General features: G+C 37.3%; 2 protein-coding genes across 7 annotated transcripts in view; one reads left to right on the top strand and one right to left on the bottom strand.

The window, feature by feature from the left end:
* DZIP3 (DAZ interacting zinc finger protein 3) overlaps nt 1-12,858 on the bottom strand; it is a 101,356-nt gene extending 88,498 nt beyond the window's left edge. The window contains exon 1 of one of the 4 annotated variants that reach the window (XM_021669051.2): nt 12,581-12,858. The gene's annotated coding sequence lies outside the window, so the exon portion shown is untranslated. Of the gene's footprint in view, nt 1-11,787; nt 11,855-12,317; nt 12,528-12,580 lie in introns of those variants that run through there. The other 3 variants (XM_064374581.1, XM_064374580.1, XM_064374579.1) reach the window with 3 other exon arrangements.
* The window catches only part of CIP2A (cellular inhibitor of PP2A), a 50,050-nt gene continuing 45,957 nt past the window's right edge, over nt 12,575-16,667 (top strand). Inside the window, exon 1 of one of the 3 annotated variants that reach the window (XM_012460922.3) lies at nt 12,575-13,145. In XM_012460922.3, the coding sequence (XP_012316345.2) occupies nt 13,044-13,145 (102 nt within the window). In that variant the 5' untranslated portion in view covers nt 12,575-13,043. The remainder of the gene's footprint in view (nt 13,146-16,667) is intronic. The other 2 variants (XM_021669057.2, XM_012460923.2) reach the window with 2 other exon arrangements.

Raw genomic sequence — 16,667 nt, 5'->3', positions numbered from 1 at the left:
CAGCAGTAGCACTTGACAGCCTCTGTTGGGGAGAAAGGCGAAGTGCCTAGCAACCGAAAGGAAGTAGCCAGCCTGAAACGTTACCACTGTGCTGCTAAAATAATCCAAAGGTTTTTACCATTCTAGAAGAGGCTGGAGGAAACCTTTTAAGTCAGGGTTAACATGGGGGGTGGCGGGGGAAGGTAAATCTAGTTTCCCCTAGTGTATTCATTCCAATAGACTTTCCCTGTCAGCAGGAAACAAAATTTATTCTTACTATCTGGGATTAAGAGACTGCTTTTCTGCAGGAATCTAGGTCCTTGTTGGTTGATCTGAGGACAAGCTAAAGTTCAACATCAATTTATAGCACACCTTTATCCACTAACCAAGATGATCTTATTTGTAGGCTGTGTTTTACTGGTTGAAAAATAAGGTATTGCCATCCACATCTTAATAAACAACAATATGCCTTTCTTACTGTTCCTTCTACCTGAGCTCTCACCATCTACTTTCTCTCACACTTACTGAAATTTTAACAATTTTTTTTAGTTGTAAAGGTATTTTCTGTTTCAATTTTTAAAGCTGTATATATTCACATCAAAGCAGGCACAGCTCTTATTTGTAATTTTTAAATAATCTACTTAAACATTTAACTTGTGTTACTGTCACCTTCCTAAACTGTATATAGTCACATTTTTATTAAAATCCACTCAAATGTTCATCCTGACTAAAATGTTACCAAAATACCAAGGATTTAGTCTAGATCCTACTGCTGGCCGCCCAGAAAGCTAATAACTGAAACAACACGTTTTGCCAAGGAAGAAGGCTTTAATTGGAGAGATGTGAGCTCAGTCTCAAATTCATCTCCCTGACTGACTAAAACTAGGGGTTTATATAGCAGGGAAAAAATATAACGATGTGCAAAAAACAATAACTAGGAAGGGGCAAGGAGGCATCTGGTACAGTGATCTGGTAAGTTTCAGTTCTTGGATATTTTTTTGAGAGGCCTGAAGGTCCTTTCCTGAGGAAGGAACTCAAATAAATAAAAGTTTCAAGCTTTAACAAAGGAAGGATCAATTTCTATGTATATCCAAAAACAACTGTCTATGGCACTATTGGATTGATTTCAAAAATACCTGACCAAGATAGAGACTCTAATATACCAACAAGTTCACATTTCAATGTGTGGGTTGATGTCCCATGAATTTTCCTCCTTTGTCAACTCTAGCACTTACAGACTACCCAATGACAGGAGGAAAAAAAAGAGTATTGGTGTGGAAAACAATAAAAATAAAGTTCAATACTTTTCTCCACGCTACTAATTTAAAACGAAGTAATATATTTTGTATTTTTCAGGAAAGGAATTCAGTTATTAAGAACTTTTCCTCTGCCCACTAAATCAGGGTCTCTCAATTTTGGAACTACTGACATTCAGGTTTGGATAATCCTGTTATGGGAAGTTGTCCTATGCATTTTTTAGGACATTTCACAGCACCCCCTAGCCTCTGTCCACCAGATGCCAGAGGCAGCTCCCTGCCAACACACACACTCCAACACATCCACACACATCAACCCCATTGTGGCAATCAACAATATCTCCAGATATTGTCAAATATCCCTTGGGGCATAAAATTACTCTCCATTGAGAACCATTCAGTTAGATGAATGAGTTAAGATTAAGAAGCTTAATTAAGTGGACATAGAGATTGTTTGGGGGAAGAAAAATAAGACCATGCTGACATTATACATGTATAAACACAAACAAACTTATGTCTACAAGAAAGCAAAATGACATCAAGTATCTACATTTCCATTAATGTCAACATTAAGTTGAGAGACTGCATAGTAGTTTAAGAGCACAGAAACCTTGTAATCACTCTGTAAGCGTATCATTTGACACATACACTGCTTTGACACACACTAGCTAGCTGTGTGATTTTAAGTGAAATTAATAAACATTCTCTGTGCTTCAGCTTGCTTATCTAAAACATAGGAACGACAATATCTCCTCTTTCATAGGGTTGTGAAGATTAAATGCTTAAAACACAGAATAGAATAGTACCTGGCACTTAGTAAGCACCATATAAGTGTTCCTATCATCACCATTTTCATAATCATAATCATCATCATTTAACTGTTTAGGTTTGCAGCAAAATTAATTAACTTGTGAAGGAGAAATGCTATTGATGAAAAGGAATGTTAATGAGATTTAAGAAATGGGATAAGAAAAATTATTTTTCAAATATATCACACATGACATCATGACACAAAAGACAGCATAATGTGTGCATACTATTCAGTACCTTCCATTTTTCACACCACCACATATACATCTACTTTAGTCTTTAAACTGCATAATAGGCCAATGTATGAATATATCATTTTACCAGACCATTGATAAAAACCTCAGCTGTCTCTGGGTTTTTTTAAAAAAATTGTTATTATAAACAATGCTGCAATACCACCACCTTGAACATGCAACTTGGTTAAAATTTTGAGAGCTATTTTAAGCTGGATTTCCTACCTCAACATTGAATTAAATGTACTCCATAAGATCATGGGTCTGTTAACAAGCAGACTCTGATACTGCTAGTTATCATTTCTGCTAAATTTTACCAGAAGAACTCCAAAAAACTCCCTAAAGTTGAGACATAAGATGCTATGGTCACTTCAAGCCTTAAAAAAACTGAAGAAAACACTTTCAAGAATGTGGCAGGACATTTTGTGACAGGAATTCCTTGGAATCAGAATTTTAACTATTGTTGATCTGGGTATGTCTGCTAAATTAGCAATAGCCAGTCATTCTTGGTGACTTTTGAAATGGCTGTCTTAGTCATTGGGGCTGCTATTGTAAAATATCATAAAAACAACATAAATTTATTTCTCACAATTCTGGAGGCTAGAAGTCTGAGATCAATGTGCCAGCAAAGTTGGTTCTGATAAGGGTCCTCTCCTGGGCTACAGACTTCTAACTTCTGGTTGTATCCTCACATGGTAAAAAGAGGGTGACAGAGCTCTCTGGGGTCCCTTTTATAATCCTGCTCATGGAGGCTCCACCTTCATGACTTAATTTGTCTCCCAAAGCCTCCACCTCCTAATACTATCACATTGGGCATTAGGTTTCAACACCGAACAAGGGGGAATACATTTAGTCCAACTGAGCAGTTGTTCTGAGTTTACAGAACTAGGAAAGTCTTTATTTCTCATGTTAGTGAACTCTGTGTAGACAAAAATGGCTGAGGCCATTAGGTTAGACCCAAAGAATAACAAGTTGCACCATTATTTTGTATTAGCAGTAATTAGAATAAACAAAATATACAGATTACTTGGTTTCATAATTTACTATTAATTTCTCCAGTTTTGAATTTGTTTAACTTCCTGGTAAAGCTACAAAATAAAAACGTCTAGACACGAGTAGCTAAAATATTATTTGCCCCAAATAATAAATATACAGTTTGCTTAGTCAAACTCCCAAACCGATGGATGGTAGTGGAAAAATCTTTGCAAAAGTTACCAGAAACTGGAAGATATTTTCTGTCCCAAAAGATCACTGTTCATCTTAGCTCTTGCCACTTTGCAAAGATCATTGTTAGCAATATGCCTGCTTAAACCAGGAAACAAGCGCCTTGTAATGTATACGCACCATCTCCTGTTTCAAATAAGCCAACATAGGAAACATCTTTTCCTAAAGCAAAATTAACATCTTGTCTTAAGCAGGTTTTAAATTCTATTCAGATCTATTCAGTTAGTTACTTGTGGACTTACACAGGTAAACCTATAGTATATACATATTGTTTTGAATAGTTGGAATGTAGTTACAATGAATATGCACAGGTTAGGAGTTACCTGAAAAACCATCCAGATACTAAACAAGCCATCCATTTCAAATATTTACAGATAGAGCTGCTAAAATCACACTCTTCAGAAATGTAGCTAGAAACCACTGCAAGAAGCATATGCTACCCTTAAGCACATACACCAAAGGTAGACTATTTTCAGCAATTTAAAAATATTATATTGTCATTACAGTTGTTAGACAATAATGAGCAAAGAAGGGAAAATCCTGAGACATAACACATGCAGATATGGTAATCAACCAGGGAATACAGAATACTTCTTTCATGTACTTGGCTCTACCACCACCAATGAAAGCCTGCCCTATCCACCTCCAACTTGCTCCACACATGTAAGAAAACTGGCAGCTCACTGTTATCTCAGAAAGGCATACATAGGTAGGAAGGGTATAGGTAAGAAGACAGAGCAAGCTTTTGGAAAATTAACTGAGTGTATTACCTAGGGTTGCATTGAAAATAAACTCAATTTTCATCAGCTCCTATGTGCCACGCTCCAAGCTATGTACATTGAATAAACATCTGATCTTTACACAACTCTGGAAGATAAATATTAATCAGTTTCAAAAATTAAGAAACTGAGGCTTAGAGAGTTCTCATAGGTAATAAATCAGTAAGAGCAGAAATTCATGCCCAAATTTTAGCAACTGCAATTCCATTTTCTTCCATGTCCCATTACTTCTAGTGCAATATTTAATTTTGTATTAGCTTGATGTACAATTATGAGCTGGACTAGATAATATGCACATACACATACTCAGAAACAAAACCATTTACACATCTTATTGGTCAATAAATAATACTGTAAAAGTTATCACACCACCTTAATATTTCAAAGTCACTAGTCACATTAGTTTTTGCTAAGAGTTTTTCTATTCAACAAAACAATTCAGATACATGGTACTGAAATAAACAATGAAATGGAGAATAGTTCATGCCTGACTAAATGATCTCTCAAAGTTAAAGATTTTTAAAAATGAAGTCTCTAAACTTTTTTGATCACATATCCCTAAAACAGTAAAAGATCTGAGAATATGCTGAAAATATAAGAAAATCAATTCACTTATAAATTATATGTGGGCCTAATTATTATAACATAAAAAAGAATGAGATAAAAGCAAGTGAAAAAAGCTTTAATACTTGTTCCCACATTTCAATAGACAGTTTCACCTATTGTCTTAGAAAACAGCTTCACATTTTAATTCAGGAAATAGATATCCACCCATTTCATAAGCCTAATAGTATTTATTTTCTGAAAGACTAGAAATTTATAAGTGAGATAAGTAAAGACCCAGGCTCTGCATCAAAGAGATAGGTCTTCAAGAAATAGTAGTTACCAGGATTACTGTACCTTAACTTAAAAGTGTACCACTGTCATCTTTACTTATACTCAACACTGGATTCAGAAACACAGGATAGTACTTGTGTTTAAAAAAAAAAAAAAAAGACAAGGCAACATTCTTATTCTGGGATAGATGTGATTAGATGTGTGAGATGTGGGATAAGATGTGAAAATGGGGGAAAAATATATATCCAAATTATTCAAACGTTGTACTCTTAACCTAAAGTTGAATGCTGTGAATTAAATGTATAGAAAGAAAAATCAGAAATTGTTTTAAAAGTGAAAGTTAACTTTATGGTTTGACAAATCATTTAGAGTTGAGCTGAATTGTAATACTTGATACTTGTGAAAGAAAATAGGAAGAGTAATTGTGAAAGGAGAATTAATTTTTTTTTTTTAGATTTTCCGGCTTTGTGATAAAGGTAACATTTCTGAAAAATGGGAGTTGACACCTATCATACACTTAGTTTACTGACTCTGCATGAGGGTTAAAAATCACATTAATATTAGTATTAGATTTGTTTTAGTTATATGGGGCACATGGTTATCTAAATGACCCCATGCCTAGACCTCTGCCAATTTTCTATGCAGGATTTCTCTAACTTCTTGCTTTGGAAACCGGGCCAATGAAACTTTTGTTCTACCAGCTATTTATGTCTACTGAATAATCCCCTGGTTTTAGATCTGTCTTGATGTCCCCACTAGAATGTAAGCCTCATGAAATTAGGAAAACTTTGTTTTCATTCCTCGGTGCCTAAAATAGCACCTGGCACACATTAAGCACTCAATATTGCTTTTAAAAATGAAGTCACCCACCCTTCTGGACACCTCAAGGCCTCTGAAGGCAGATGTAAAGAGGGAGCCTGTGCGTACATTGTAACAGCCTTCTCAGCCAACCTAAAGTTCTCGTTAGAAATCAAGAGGCAGCTCATATACTACAAGTAAAACTGGTTCCTGTAGACAAACATGGGGTCAAGATAGAATCTGTGTCTTCTTGCAGTTACTTCTGTCTCCTTTGCCAGTTTCTCCACATTTCTCCAACTTCTAAATACTTAACTATCTTGAAGTTCAGTCCTAAAACGTCTTTTCTATCCATAGTCATTACTATTATCATTTAGTCTCAAGGCTTTAAATTTCTATCTCCAACCTTGACCTCTCCTTTAACTACCAATAATCCAATAGCTTAGTCAACCTCTCTTGGCTGTCTGACATCACAACATAACCTAAACGGAAATCCAGATATCTGCCCCTACCCACAAAAAGGCAGAAGCAGAGCCACCCAGTCAAATAAGGCCTGGATCAGACAAACTGCCATCAACCACAAATCTGTAGGCAAGAAATAAATGCTTATGTCTTAACCACTGTGTTTTGAGGTGATTTGTTATTTGGGAAATATCAATTAGCACTCCACCCTATCTAAAATTTTAATACCTTATCCTGACTTTGATAATTCCTATTCCTCTTCCCTTTTTTCACTCCCTAACACTTTACTATCATTCATGTAATTTTACTTATATGTTTTATTGTCTACATCCCCCATTACAAGAAAACAACTTGGGCAGAAATTTTTGTCTATTTGATTCATTGTTGTATCCCCCAAACCTAGAAATGGACCTAGCATCAAGTCATCATTAAATATTCAGATGAATGAATGAACAATTAGCCCTGTGTTCACACCCCTGGTATAATTCCCATATTACAATACTTCGTATTCCGTAAACGCTGTAGTTCTGTCAAAACTATAATTCAAGGCTTCATTCAGTCTAATTCATCTACTATTACTTAAACCCTGGTTACTAGAGATTAAATATTCAGGACAGAAGACAATATGTTCTTTCTAGATTTTTCCAGAAGAAATAAAGGAGCTAGACAGCCCTAAATTTGAGTTACAAGAATCCCGAGCAAGTGTTACTTACTTCCATTAGGTGTGTTTTTGAAACTATAAATTATGGAAAATATCTATGCAAAATCTAAAGGACAGACAGTAATAAAAATTTACAGGTGGATGTGGTGGCTCTTGCCCATAATCCCAGCACTTTGGAAGGCTGATGCAGGACTGCTTGAGGCTAGGAGTTTGAGTCTAGCCTGGGCAACACAGCGAGACCCTGCCTCTACAAAAAATTTAAAAATTAGGCAGGTATGGTTCTGTATGCCTATAGTCCCAGCTACTCAGAGGGTAAAGTGAGGACTGCTTGAGCCCAGGAGCTGGAGGCTGCAATAAACTATTAATGATGCCACTGCACTCCAGTCTGGGCAATGAAGTGAAATGCTGTCTCCCCTCCACCTCCCCTGACACACACACAAAAAAATTCACAAAGAGGAATTTTATGCCAATCTTTGAAGAATGAAGGAATCGTATACTTAATATCTTACCCTAAAAAATATCATGTATTCCCACAGTATTCTATTTCTCTTAATAGTATTTATTCTGGTTTGTCTGTTTCACCAACAGAATCTAACCTCTTTGAAAAAGAACTGGCATTCAATAAACATTTGCCAAATAAATGACTGTTAGCATTTTAAAAACGTATTTACCTGACTGGTTAAAATTATTATACATTTTTTAAGTAAAATGCAGATGTTAACTTTAGCTATTGACTTTTTTAAAGTTTTTGAAATATTAGCCTTTACTTTCTGCTGTGAAGAAAAAGATACAAAACAAAACCAAAATATAAAATATGTGACATAAAATAAATAATTTTTATTTAAAAATATAGTAAAGAATGCAGCCATAAAAAATGAAACCATGTCCTTTTCAGGAACATGCATGGAATTGAAGGTCATTATCCTTAGGAAATTAATGCAAGAAAATCAAATACTGCATGTTCTCACTCATAAATGGGAGCTAAATGATAAGAACACATGAACACATACAGGGGAACAACACACACTGGGCACTATCAGAGGGCAGAGGGTAGGAACAAGGAGAGAAATGGGAAAAGTAACTAATGGTTACTAGGCTTAAAACCTGGGTGATGAAATAATCTGTACAACAAACCCCCATGACACAAGTTTACCTATATAACAAAGCTGCACATGTACCCCAAAACCCCTGGAAAGCCCAACTAGAAAAAATATAGATAACATTAAAATGAAAATGGAAATTTAAAACTACTGTGAGATTAAGAGAATTACTGGAATACTGAATGCAATTTTTTATCAGTAAATTTTTAATCTACAGAAACAATTGTTTATACTAAAAACCTTCTATATCTAAAATTAAGGAAAGAAAATAAATGATCAGGTCTATAACTATATTAGAAACTCAAGGTCAGGTATGGTAGCTCATTCCTATAATCCCAGCAGTTTAAGAAGCTGAGGCAGGCGGATCACTTGAGACCAGGAGTTAGAGAGCAGCCTGGGAAACATGGTGAAACCACATCTGTACAGAAAATATAAAAATTAGCCGGGCATGGTGGGGCATGCCTGTGGTCCCAGGGAGGATGAGGTGGGAGGATAAACTGTGAGCCCAGGGAGGTCAAGGCTGCAATGAACCATGATCACACCACTGCACTCTATCCTGGGCAATAAAGTGAAACCCTATCTCAAAAACAAAAAAATAAATAAATAAACAAAAATAAAAACACCAAGAAAAATTCAAATATTTTCTAAATTTCTACCATCTACCATTAAATAAGCTATCAAGCTTAATGATTTTACAGGCAAACTGTGTACAGCCTACAAGGATCAGATAATTTCTATCATTCTTATTATCCCATAGGATAAAAAAAGATAAAATACTTCCAATTTTTTTTTCAAAGGAAACATATTTTGATGTGAGGATAAAGAAAAACATTACTGAAAATGTTCACTTAGGAAAAGGTATATTTATAATAAAATCCTGAATAAAAATACCAGCAAATCAAAACCTGAAGCATAGAAAACATAGGATTGTTACTACTGTCTTTGTGACCTTGGGCAAATTACTTCCCCCTCTTCTGTCTTAAGTTTTTCATCTGTAGAATGGAGATCATAATAATATTTACAGCATGAGGTTATTATAAAGATTAGATAGGTAAGCAGAAAGTCCTTAGAAAACAGTGCTTGGCACATGGCAAATGCTCAGTAAGTATAAACTATTCTTATCCCAAGAACCAAAAGGCAACATAATCCACGATGTTATAATTTTAAAGTGAAAAATAAAATATATAAATGTGAAAACTGGATAATTTTTGGCAGACATTTTTTAGAATGAAACAGATATAAAGGCCAAGCTCTTAAACATGATGAGTATCAAAAGCCAATAGCACAAATTATACTAAGTGTTAAAACACTTTTCATTCTGATTAAATTAAGTAATATAACAAAACTGTTCAAAGTTAACATGATTTTCCATATTTTGGAGCTTACACTAATGCAATAATGTAAAACAACAAATACTGGAAGAGATAAAGTAATTATTTGCAGATGATATACAGGTAGAAAGTCTAAGTAAACCAATCTCTATTAGGATAAACATAATGAGAAACAAACATAGTGACAATGGAACAAGGTAGTATGACAAACTAAATTTTCATTGAACATAAAATATACCCTGACTACTTTGTTTTTCTTTTTTTTTTTTTGAGACAGGGTCTCCTTCCTGCTGCCCACATTGCCCAGGCTGGAGTGCAGTGGGGCAAACATGGCTCAGGTTCAGGTGTTCCTCTCACGACAGCCCCCTGAGTAGCTGGGACTACAAGCATGCACCTCCTACACCTGGCTAATTTTTTGTATTTTTAGTAGAGATGGGGTTTCACCATATTGCCCAAGCTAGTCTTGAACTCCTGAGCTCAAGAGATCCTTCTGCCTTGGCCTTCCAAAGTGCTGGGATAACAGGCATGAGCCACCATGCCTGGCATACCTTTAACACTTTCTATTAACTAACTCAGTGGTATCTGTATCTTCTCATTCATACAACCTAAAAACTTAGAGTATCTGCTAGACTCATCCCTCTCTTCACTCCTCACATCCACTATCAGTCATCAAATCCTACCTATTTTACCTCATATATATTTCTCAAATTCATCACCTCTTTTCTATCTCCACCTTAATTATCCTGGTTATCCTTTAGAAGGCTCCAGAAAATGAGTCTCCCTCTTTCCAGTCTTACCTTCCCCAAAATCATAGTTCATTCAGCTGCCAGAGTAATCAAGCTAAAAACAAACCTGACTAGACCAGGTGCCAGTTTAAAACCAGAGATTGCCACTGACGTCAGAATGGAGTCCAGGTTTAAGACTAATAAGGCCTTTGATCATCTGGACCCCGACTCATCTCTCTTTTTTTTTTTGGACAGGGTCCCACTATGTCACCCAGGCTATAATGCAATGGCACAACTGAAGCTCACTGCAGCCTCAAGCGATCTCCCCACCTCAGCCTCCAGAGTAGCCAGGACTACAAGTGAGCACCACCATGCCCAGCTAATTTTTTCATTTTTTTGTAGGGATGGGGTTTCATTGACTATGTTGCCTAGGCTGGTCTCCAACTCCTGGGTTCAAGATCCTCCTGCCTCAGCCTCCTAAAAAGCTGGAAATTAAAGGCGTGAGCCACTGCTCCTGGCCTCCTCTTCCTTTTCTTCCCCCTTTTTGAGCCCTAAGAGTATGGATTGGTGTTTCTCAAATTAGGATATGCAAGTATCTCTCATTAAAAACGTCAAGACTTAACCACAGCTAGAAACGATACATCTTACTAAACTTACATCAATTTTGGTGAAGATTTTTTTAGAAAGACACTTGATATTAAATACAGAAGAGAGTGCAAAATTTGTTTGACTGCTTAAAAATTCAACAAAGATGGCACTGATAGCAGGCAGCTTTGAGCGTTACCTTGGGGCTCTCAATGGGGATGATGCTGACACATTTGTCATTACAGATGAAAAGTCTGTTAGACTTTTAGTTTGATAGTATCAAACTGATTATTTCATTTGCCAATGCGCCACTGACTGTAACACTGAGAACTTAATTACACCAGATGACAGCTGACACTTTATATTGATTAATTCATTTTTTAACCAACTCCCAAAACCATATAGGACCTCATCTCTACTCCTCTCCTTCTCATTCTTTCTACATTAGCCACATGGTAACCCACTTTAGGGTCTTGCTTTGTATTTCCTCTAACAACCTTTTCCCCTAAAATACGGCTCCCTTTCTCAACTCCTTGAAGCACTTCCCCAAATGTTGCCTTCTTAATGAGGTCTATCCTGGCCTTCCCATTCCCTTATCAATTACCAACATGATTTTAGAGTAATAACGTCTATTTGCTTCTTTATATCATTTTTCTTACTTACTGTGTTTACTTGGTTCGCTACCAGAATATAAGCTGCATGTCAGTAGTATTTTTGTTTATTCACTGAGTCTATTGTGTCTAGCAAAGTGCTTAGCGCCTCGTAGACTCTCAATGAATTACTTATTGAATGAACAGTCCACGAAACAGGTATTTCTCTTGGCCAGATTTTACCTTATGATGATTCTGAAGCAGTGATGAGAACCTGCCTAGAATCACATCGTCAAAGGTAGAGCTAGAATCTACAAGCAGCCTGGCTCTCTACTCTTTACCATTACTGCATGGTGCCTCTCATTTATATCGTGAATTTCTAAAGTACTATTTTGTATGTTTCCGTTACTAGACAGTTACCTCGCAGCAGGGGATACTTCCTCATCTCTGTTCCGTGACTGGTAATTTCCAACCCAAGTTACACGCTCTACAGTTGTTTACGGAATGAATGAAAGCATGAATGAACACATAAGCTGCCCAAAGATTTTTTACATGAATGTCCCAACTGGTTAAATCATTTTAATCTTTCAGATTTAGTTTTAAACTTTTATAAAAACGAAAACGAAATACCAAACCTGTCTTCAAAAATCTGGTAATTCAAAAAAATGTTTTCTGAAGTGAAAAAACACGATTTCTGATAAATGACTTAATTAAATGGAAATGTACGCTATTCTTAAAATTTCTGCACCCTGGTTTTCAAAGCTTTTTCGACGTTAGGAAATATTAAGCAAAAAGCTCCAAAACCAGTAACTGACTCACTTCATTATATATACATGCAACAATATTAAGCTATCTCCTATTAAAAAGAAACGTAAATAATAGTGCCACTTTCGTAGACATCGAAAATTATAAAACAATCATGCCAGAGAGAAACAGACACCTTCACTTACAAAAACTGATGCTAACGAGAACACCCTCCGGAGCAATACCTGGCCCAGGGTTAGCAGGAGGTGGCCTTCTCGAATAAATGTGACAAATACTATGGTCAGGGCATGACTAACTTGCCACAGAATGCCAATGTCCATAGGTTGGATCTCTGAGAAACTACCAACCCCGGCAGAAGGGGCGGGTGTAGGAGAGATTGAAAAACTAGGCCCCTCCCAGGCCGCCTCGAAACTAGGGCCCAAAGATTCTTATCCTCAGAGCTCCTCACCGTGTCTAGACTAGAACAAGCGACCATTTCTCAGGTAAAGGATGACGCACAAAGGAAAAACTGGCCATCCAACACGAAGGCTGAGGAAGCGCACTAAAACACAGCGCCCAGCTGAAGGAGGAATACCGGCGCCTAACCGATTCCTCTCCCGAGAAATCGCGAGATTTCTCGCCGTCACGGGATCTCAGGCTGAAACCTCGCGGCCTCTCAGACGAGTAAGGGTTAGCAGGGGCAGCTCCCAAGCCCCCTCCCGGATCCACACGGCACCTCGCCCCCGGCCTACCCCGGCCGTCACCGAGAACAGTCACCCAGGGGGCCTAGGGACTTCCGGAGCCCGACCGGATCCGGAAGCTTCTGGGAGCGAGGGGGTGGGGCCGAAAAAAATCAAAAAAAGCGCGGCGAAAGCTGAAGGCCGGAGCAGGCTGGGTGGTGGCGGTCCCTAAGCGGGCCCGCTGTCAGTGCAATGGACTCCACGGTCTGCTTGAAGTCATTGCTTCTGACTATCAGCCAGTACAAAGCTGTGAAGTCAGAGGCGAACGCCACTCAGCTTTTGCGGCATTTGGAGGTGAGAGGCTCCGGGGTGGAGGACAGATGGGGCTCCCCCTAGTAATTCTTAGTTCACAGTGAGGCGGCGGAGTGGCGGCCCCAGCCTAGGAAAGAAAGTCCTTCGCTCCCTCTGTTGTCATTTTGTACTAGTAAAGGCGAGTGAATGTCGGGGTTCCTCTGGCCGCAGCGAGAGGCAGGAGCGAAGGCGCCAGGAAAAGCGGGAGTGGGAACAAAGTTTGGGAAATTTAGGCTGTTTTGGGTAGGTAACGGACAAAGCTCGCAGCTTTTTTTCCCTTTGCTTCTAGTTTTGTTCTTTTCCCACGAAACCAAGCCCTCAATACATAACGATTATCAATGACAGAGAGTCGTGATTAAAACTTGGCTTTGCCCTTCGGTAATATATAATTGAATTTGTTGCTTACTGCTTTTATTTCAACTCGGGTTGGACTCAGACTTGAAAAACATTATTTCAGCCTTATTTAGGAGCAGTCCCCCTTCCTAGTAAGTGTAATCCTTTTTCTTTACCAAAATGCATTGCTCAGTTTTTTAATCCTAAAATGCTGAATTGCTTTCATTTTTTTGTTAGTTCTAGTGATGTGTGTCCAGACCATTCCATTTGTTTTAGGATCTTAATCTCCTGCTGTCATTTGTTATGCATTTATGGAATTCAAACTAACATTGACCTCAGTTTATTTTTTTTTTTTAGGCTCAATTAAGGTTCATTTTAACTCTTTGTCACAAATGTCCTCTGTTAAGATAGAATTGTACATAATTTTAAAATATATTGTATTTAATGTATTAACCGTACGATAGAAGACTAATTTGCCAACGATTTGTAAAAATCCTACAGGAAAAAAATGATTTGAAGTAGTACAGAAACAACAGCCATTAGTGAAGCTGCTGTTGTATTAAATGTGTCTGTCTTTTCTTGAGCTTCACAGGTGGTCCTCTTCTCCCTACTTCTCGTGCCCCTCTCCCAAGTACATTTGTTTTCTCTTTTTCATCCATTACTTCAGGGAGTACCCGCAAACCTAATAATTAAGGTGTTAGCTGTTAAATGCTTAAGGCTTTGCTTCTGAATCAGTATAGGCTTCAGAAGATGCAGAAAAAGCCGGGCCGTCAGTTTAATTTAAAAATTGGGAGTTAAGCATTTTATATGCTATTTTGAAACATTACTTTTCTTTGCGAATAAAGAGGTTGTGAATTCAAAGAGACTTAAGGCCAGGCTCAGTGGCTCATGGCTGTAATCCCAGTACTTTGGGAGTCCGAGGTGGGCAGATCACCTGGGACTCCCAAAGGTGGGAGGTGAGGAGTTCGGGAGTTCGAGACTAGCCTGGCCAACATGGCGAAACCCAGTCTGTACTAAAAATACAAAAATAAGCTGGGCGTGGTTGCGCTGCCTGTAATCCCAACTACTTGGGAGGCTGAGGCACGAGAATCTCTTGAACTTGGGAGGCTGAGGTTGCAGTGAGTCTAGATTGTGCTGCGCCACTGCACTCCAACCCCAGGTGATGGAAGGAGACTCCACTCTCAAAAAAAAAACAAAGGGGCTTGAACAAAATATGGGGTCTTCCCTGTATTCCTAAACTTTCAAGGAGTTTACAGAAAACTTTTCTACCATTGTGGCAAAGGTGTGAAGAGCACTGGCTTGAGGTTACTACTCCAAAGGACTTTTGTAATTAAGATATAACATACATACAGAACATAAAGTACGTTAATCTTAAGTGAAGAGTTTGATAGTTTTTAATATATAGGTACCATTGCTACCATATATAGATAGCTAACATATAGGTAGACTACATACCACCTGTATCGTGATATAGAACATTTCTAGCCCCATAGGGTTTCTTCACTGTCCCTTCACATAAGGTTCAGGTAAGTAAACTCATACAATAGGTACTCTTGTGTCTCGCCCTTTCCACTCAATATAGTCTGAAATTAATTTCATGTTGCACATGTATCACTACATTTTTTTTTATTGCTGTGCAGAATTCTGTTTTATAAGTGTACCACAGTTTACATACACTTTCCTGTTCATAGGCATTTGAGTGGTTTACATTTCTGAGTGGAATTATAAATAAAGCTGTTGTAGACATTTCATACATTGTTTTGTGGATATATGCATGCATTTATATACTTAGGAGTAGAATGTTAGAGCATTGAGTAGGCATATGTTTCGTTTTAGTTGAAACTGCCAAACAATTTTCTGAAATATTATGCCATTTTACCCTCCCACTAGCGATATGTGAAATTTTCCATCACTCATCCACACCAGCCCTTGATGTTTTCATATTTTTTAGTTTTAACCATTTTGTTGACAATATTTGTATTTTTAATGGTGAATGTCTTTGTGTAGACTTCATAAGAGGAAGATCTAAGGATGCAAAAAGAGATCTATCATGTGAAAGGAGATTATTCATTCTTCTGTACTTCTCCCATACTTTTTTGTGGCCCCATACAGAACCTAGGCTTTGAATGTTTGATCACTGGCAAAGCTGAGCTAATCCGATCTTTAATGATGGTATTTCATAGCACTAGTTTTGTGTGGCGACTAAAAGCATGAGTTCATGAACCAAGCTGCCTGGATGTGGTATGAATTCCAGTTGTGCTTCTTTGCTATCAGTGTGTGCCTCAGTTTACTCACCTGCAAAACAAAATAGTGGCACCTACCTTATAGAGTTATCATGAAGATGAAAAAAAAGTTAACATATGTAAAGTGCCTAGATCGATGCCTAGGCCAGAATAAGTGCTATATAAGTATTAGTTATTATTAAAATAAATTATTTTGTATTAAAATATTCAATATAAGTGAAGGGGAATATTTGTAAAGCAATTTTTATTTTACCTAGTACATGTAATTATTACATGTTAGACAATTTATGTTACTGAGATACAGGTCCAGTCCTGTGGAGAATCCTTTTTAAAACAGAAAGTGTCTTATTCGGGAGAGCTAGGTATATAAATAAAGGTAATAATGCCCAGAGGATTTTCTACCCCAAAATATCTGTTACTGGTGTCTATACTGTTATATTTGGACTTTTTTTTCTCTTACAGACTTGTACTTTAGTAATGTTAAAACACTCCTTGGGAACAGATAATGTGAAACTCTTATCAGCAAAGCTTTAGAAAAAAAACTGACATGGATGAGAGAATAAAGGAAGGATACAGAAAGGAAAGATTAGAGGGATGCTACAGCAACCTGCTTAGGCTTGATCTTATAAAAATAATTATTCTGGATAGATATAGTCTTATTCTAAAGTAACTAATGGTTTTTTCCATCTTTGTAGAAAATATGTGCTTTATAATAAATACATCTGTAAAGCATGTTGAAAATTCATACTTTTTGACAACTGCTTTTGGTCTTCACTTCCAGCTTTACTTCCTTTCTTTTCTTTATCTCTCTCTCACTCACTCTGTGTGTGTGTGTGTGTGTCTGTGTGCCTGCATGTGTGGCTTTTAGATTATAAGAAAGTTAAAAAATGGAATAATCAGAAATAAAATTTTTCAATGCCTTGCCTGGCTACTTAAAAAAAGATTTGTT

Source organism: Aotus nancymaae, unplaced genomic scaffold, assembly GCF_030222135.1.
Source record: "Aotus nancymaae isolate 86718 unplaced genomic scaffold, 86718_ANA_hifiasm-v0.15.2.pri h1tg000011l, whole genome shotgun sequence".
NCBI lineage: Eukaryota > Metazoa > Chordata > Mammalia > Primates > Aotidae > Aotus > Aotus nancymaae.
Note: the sequence above shows the minus strand (reverse complement) of the source record. Positions and strands in the feature narration are given on the sequence as shown.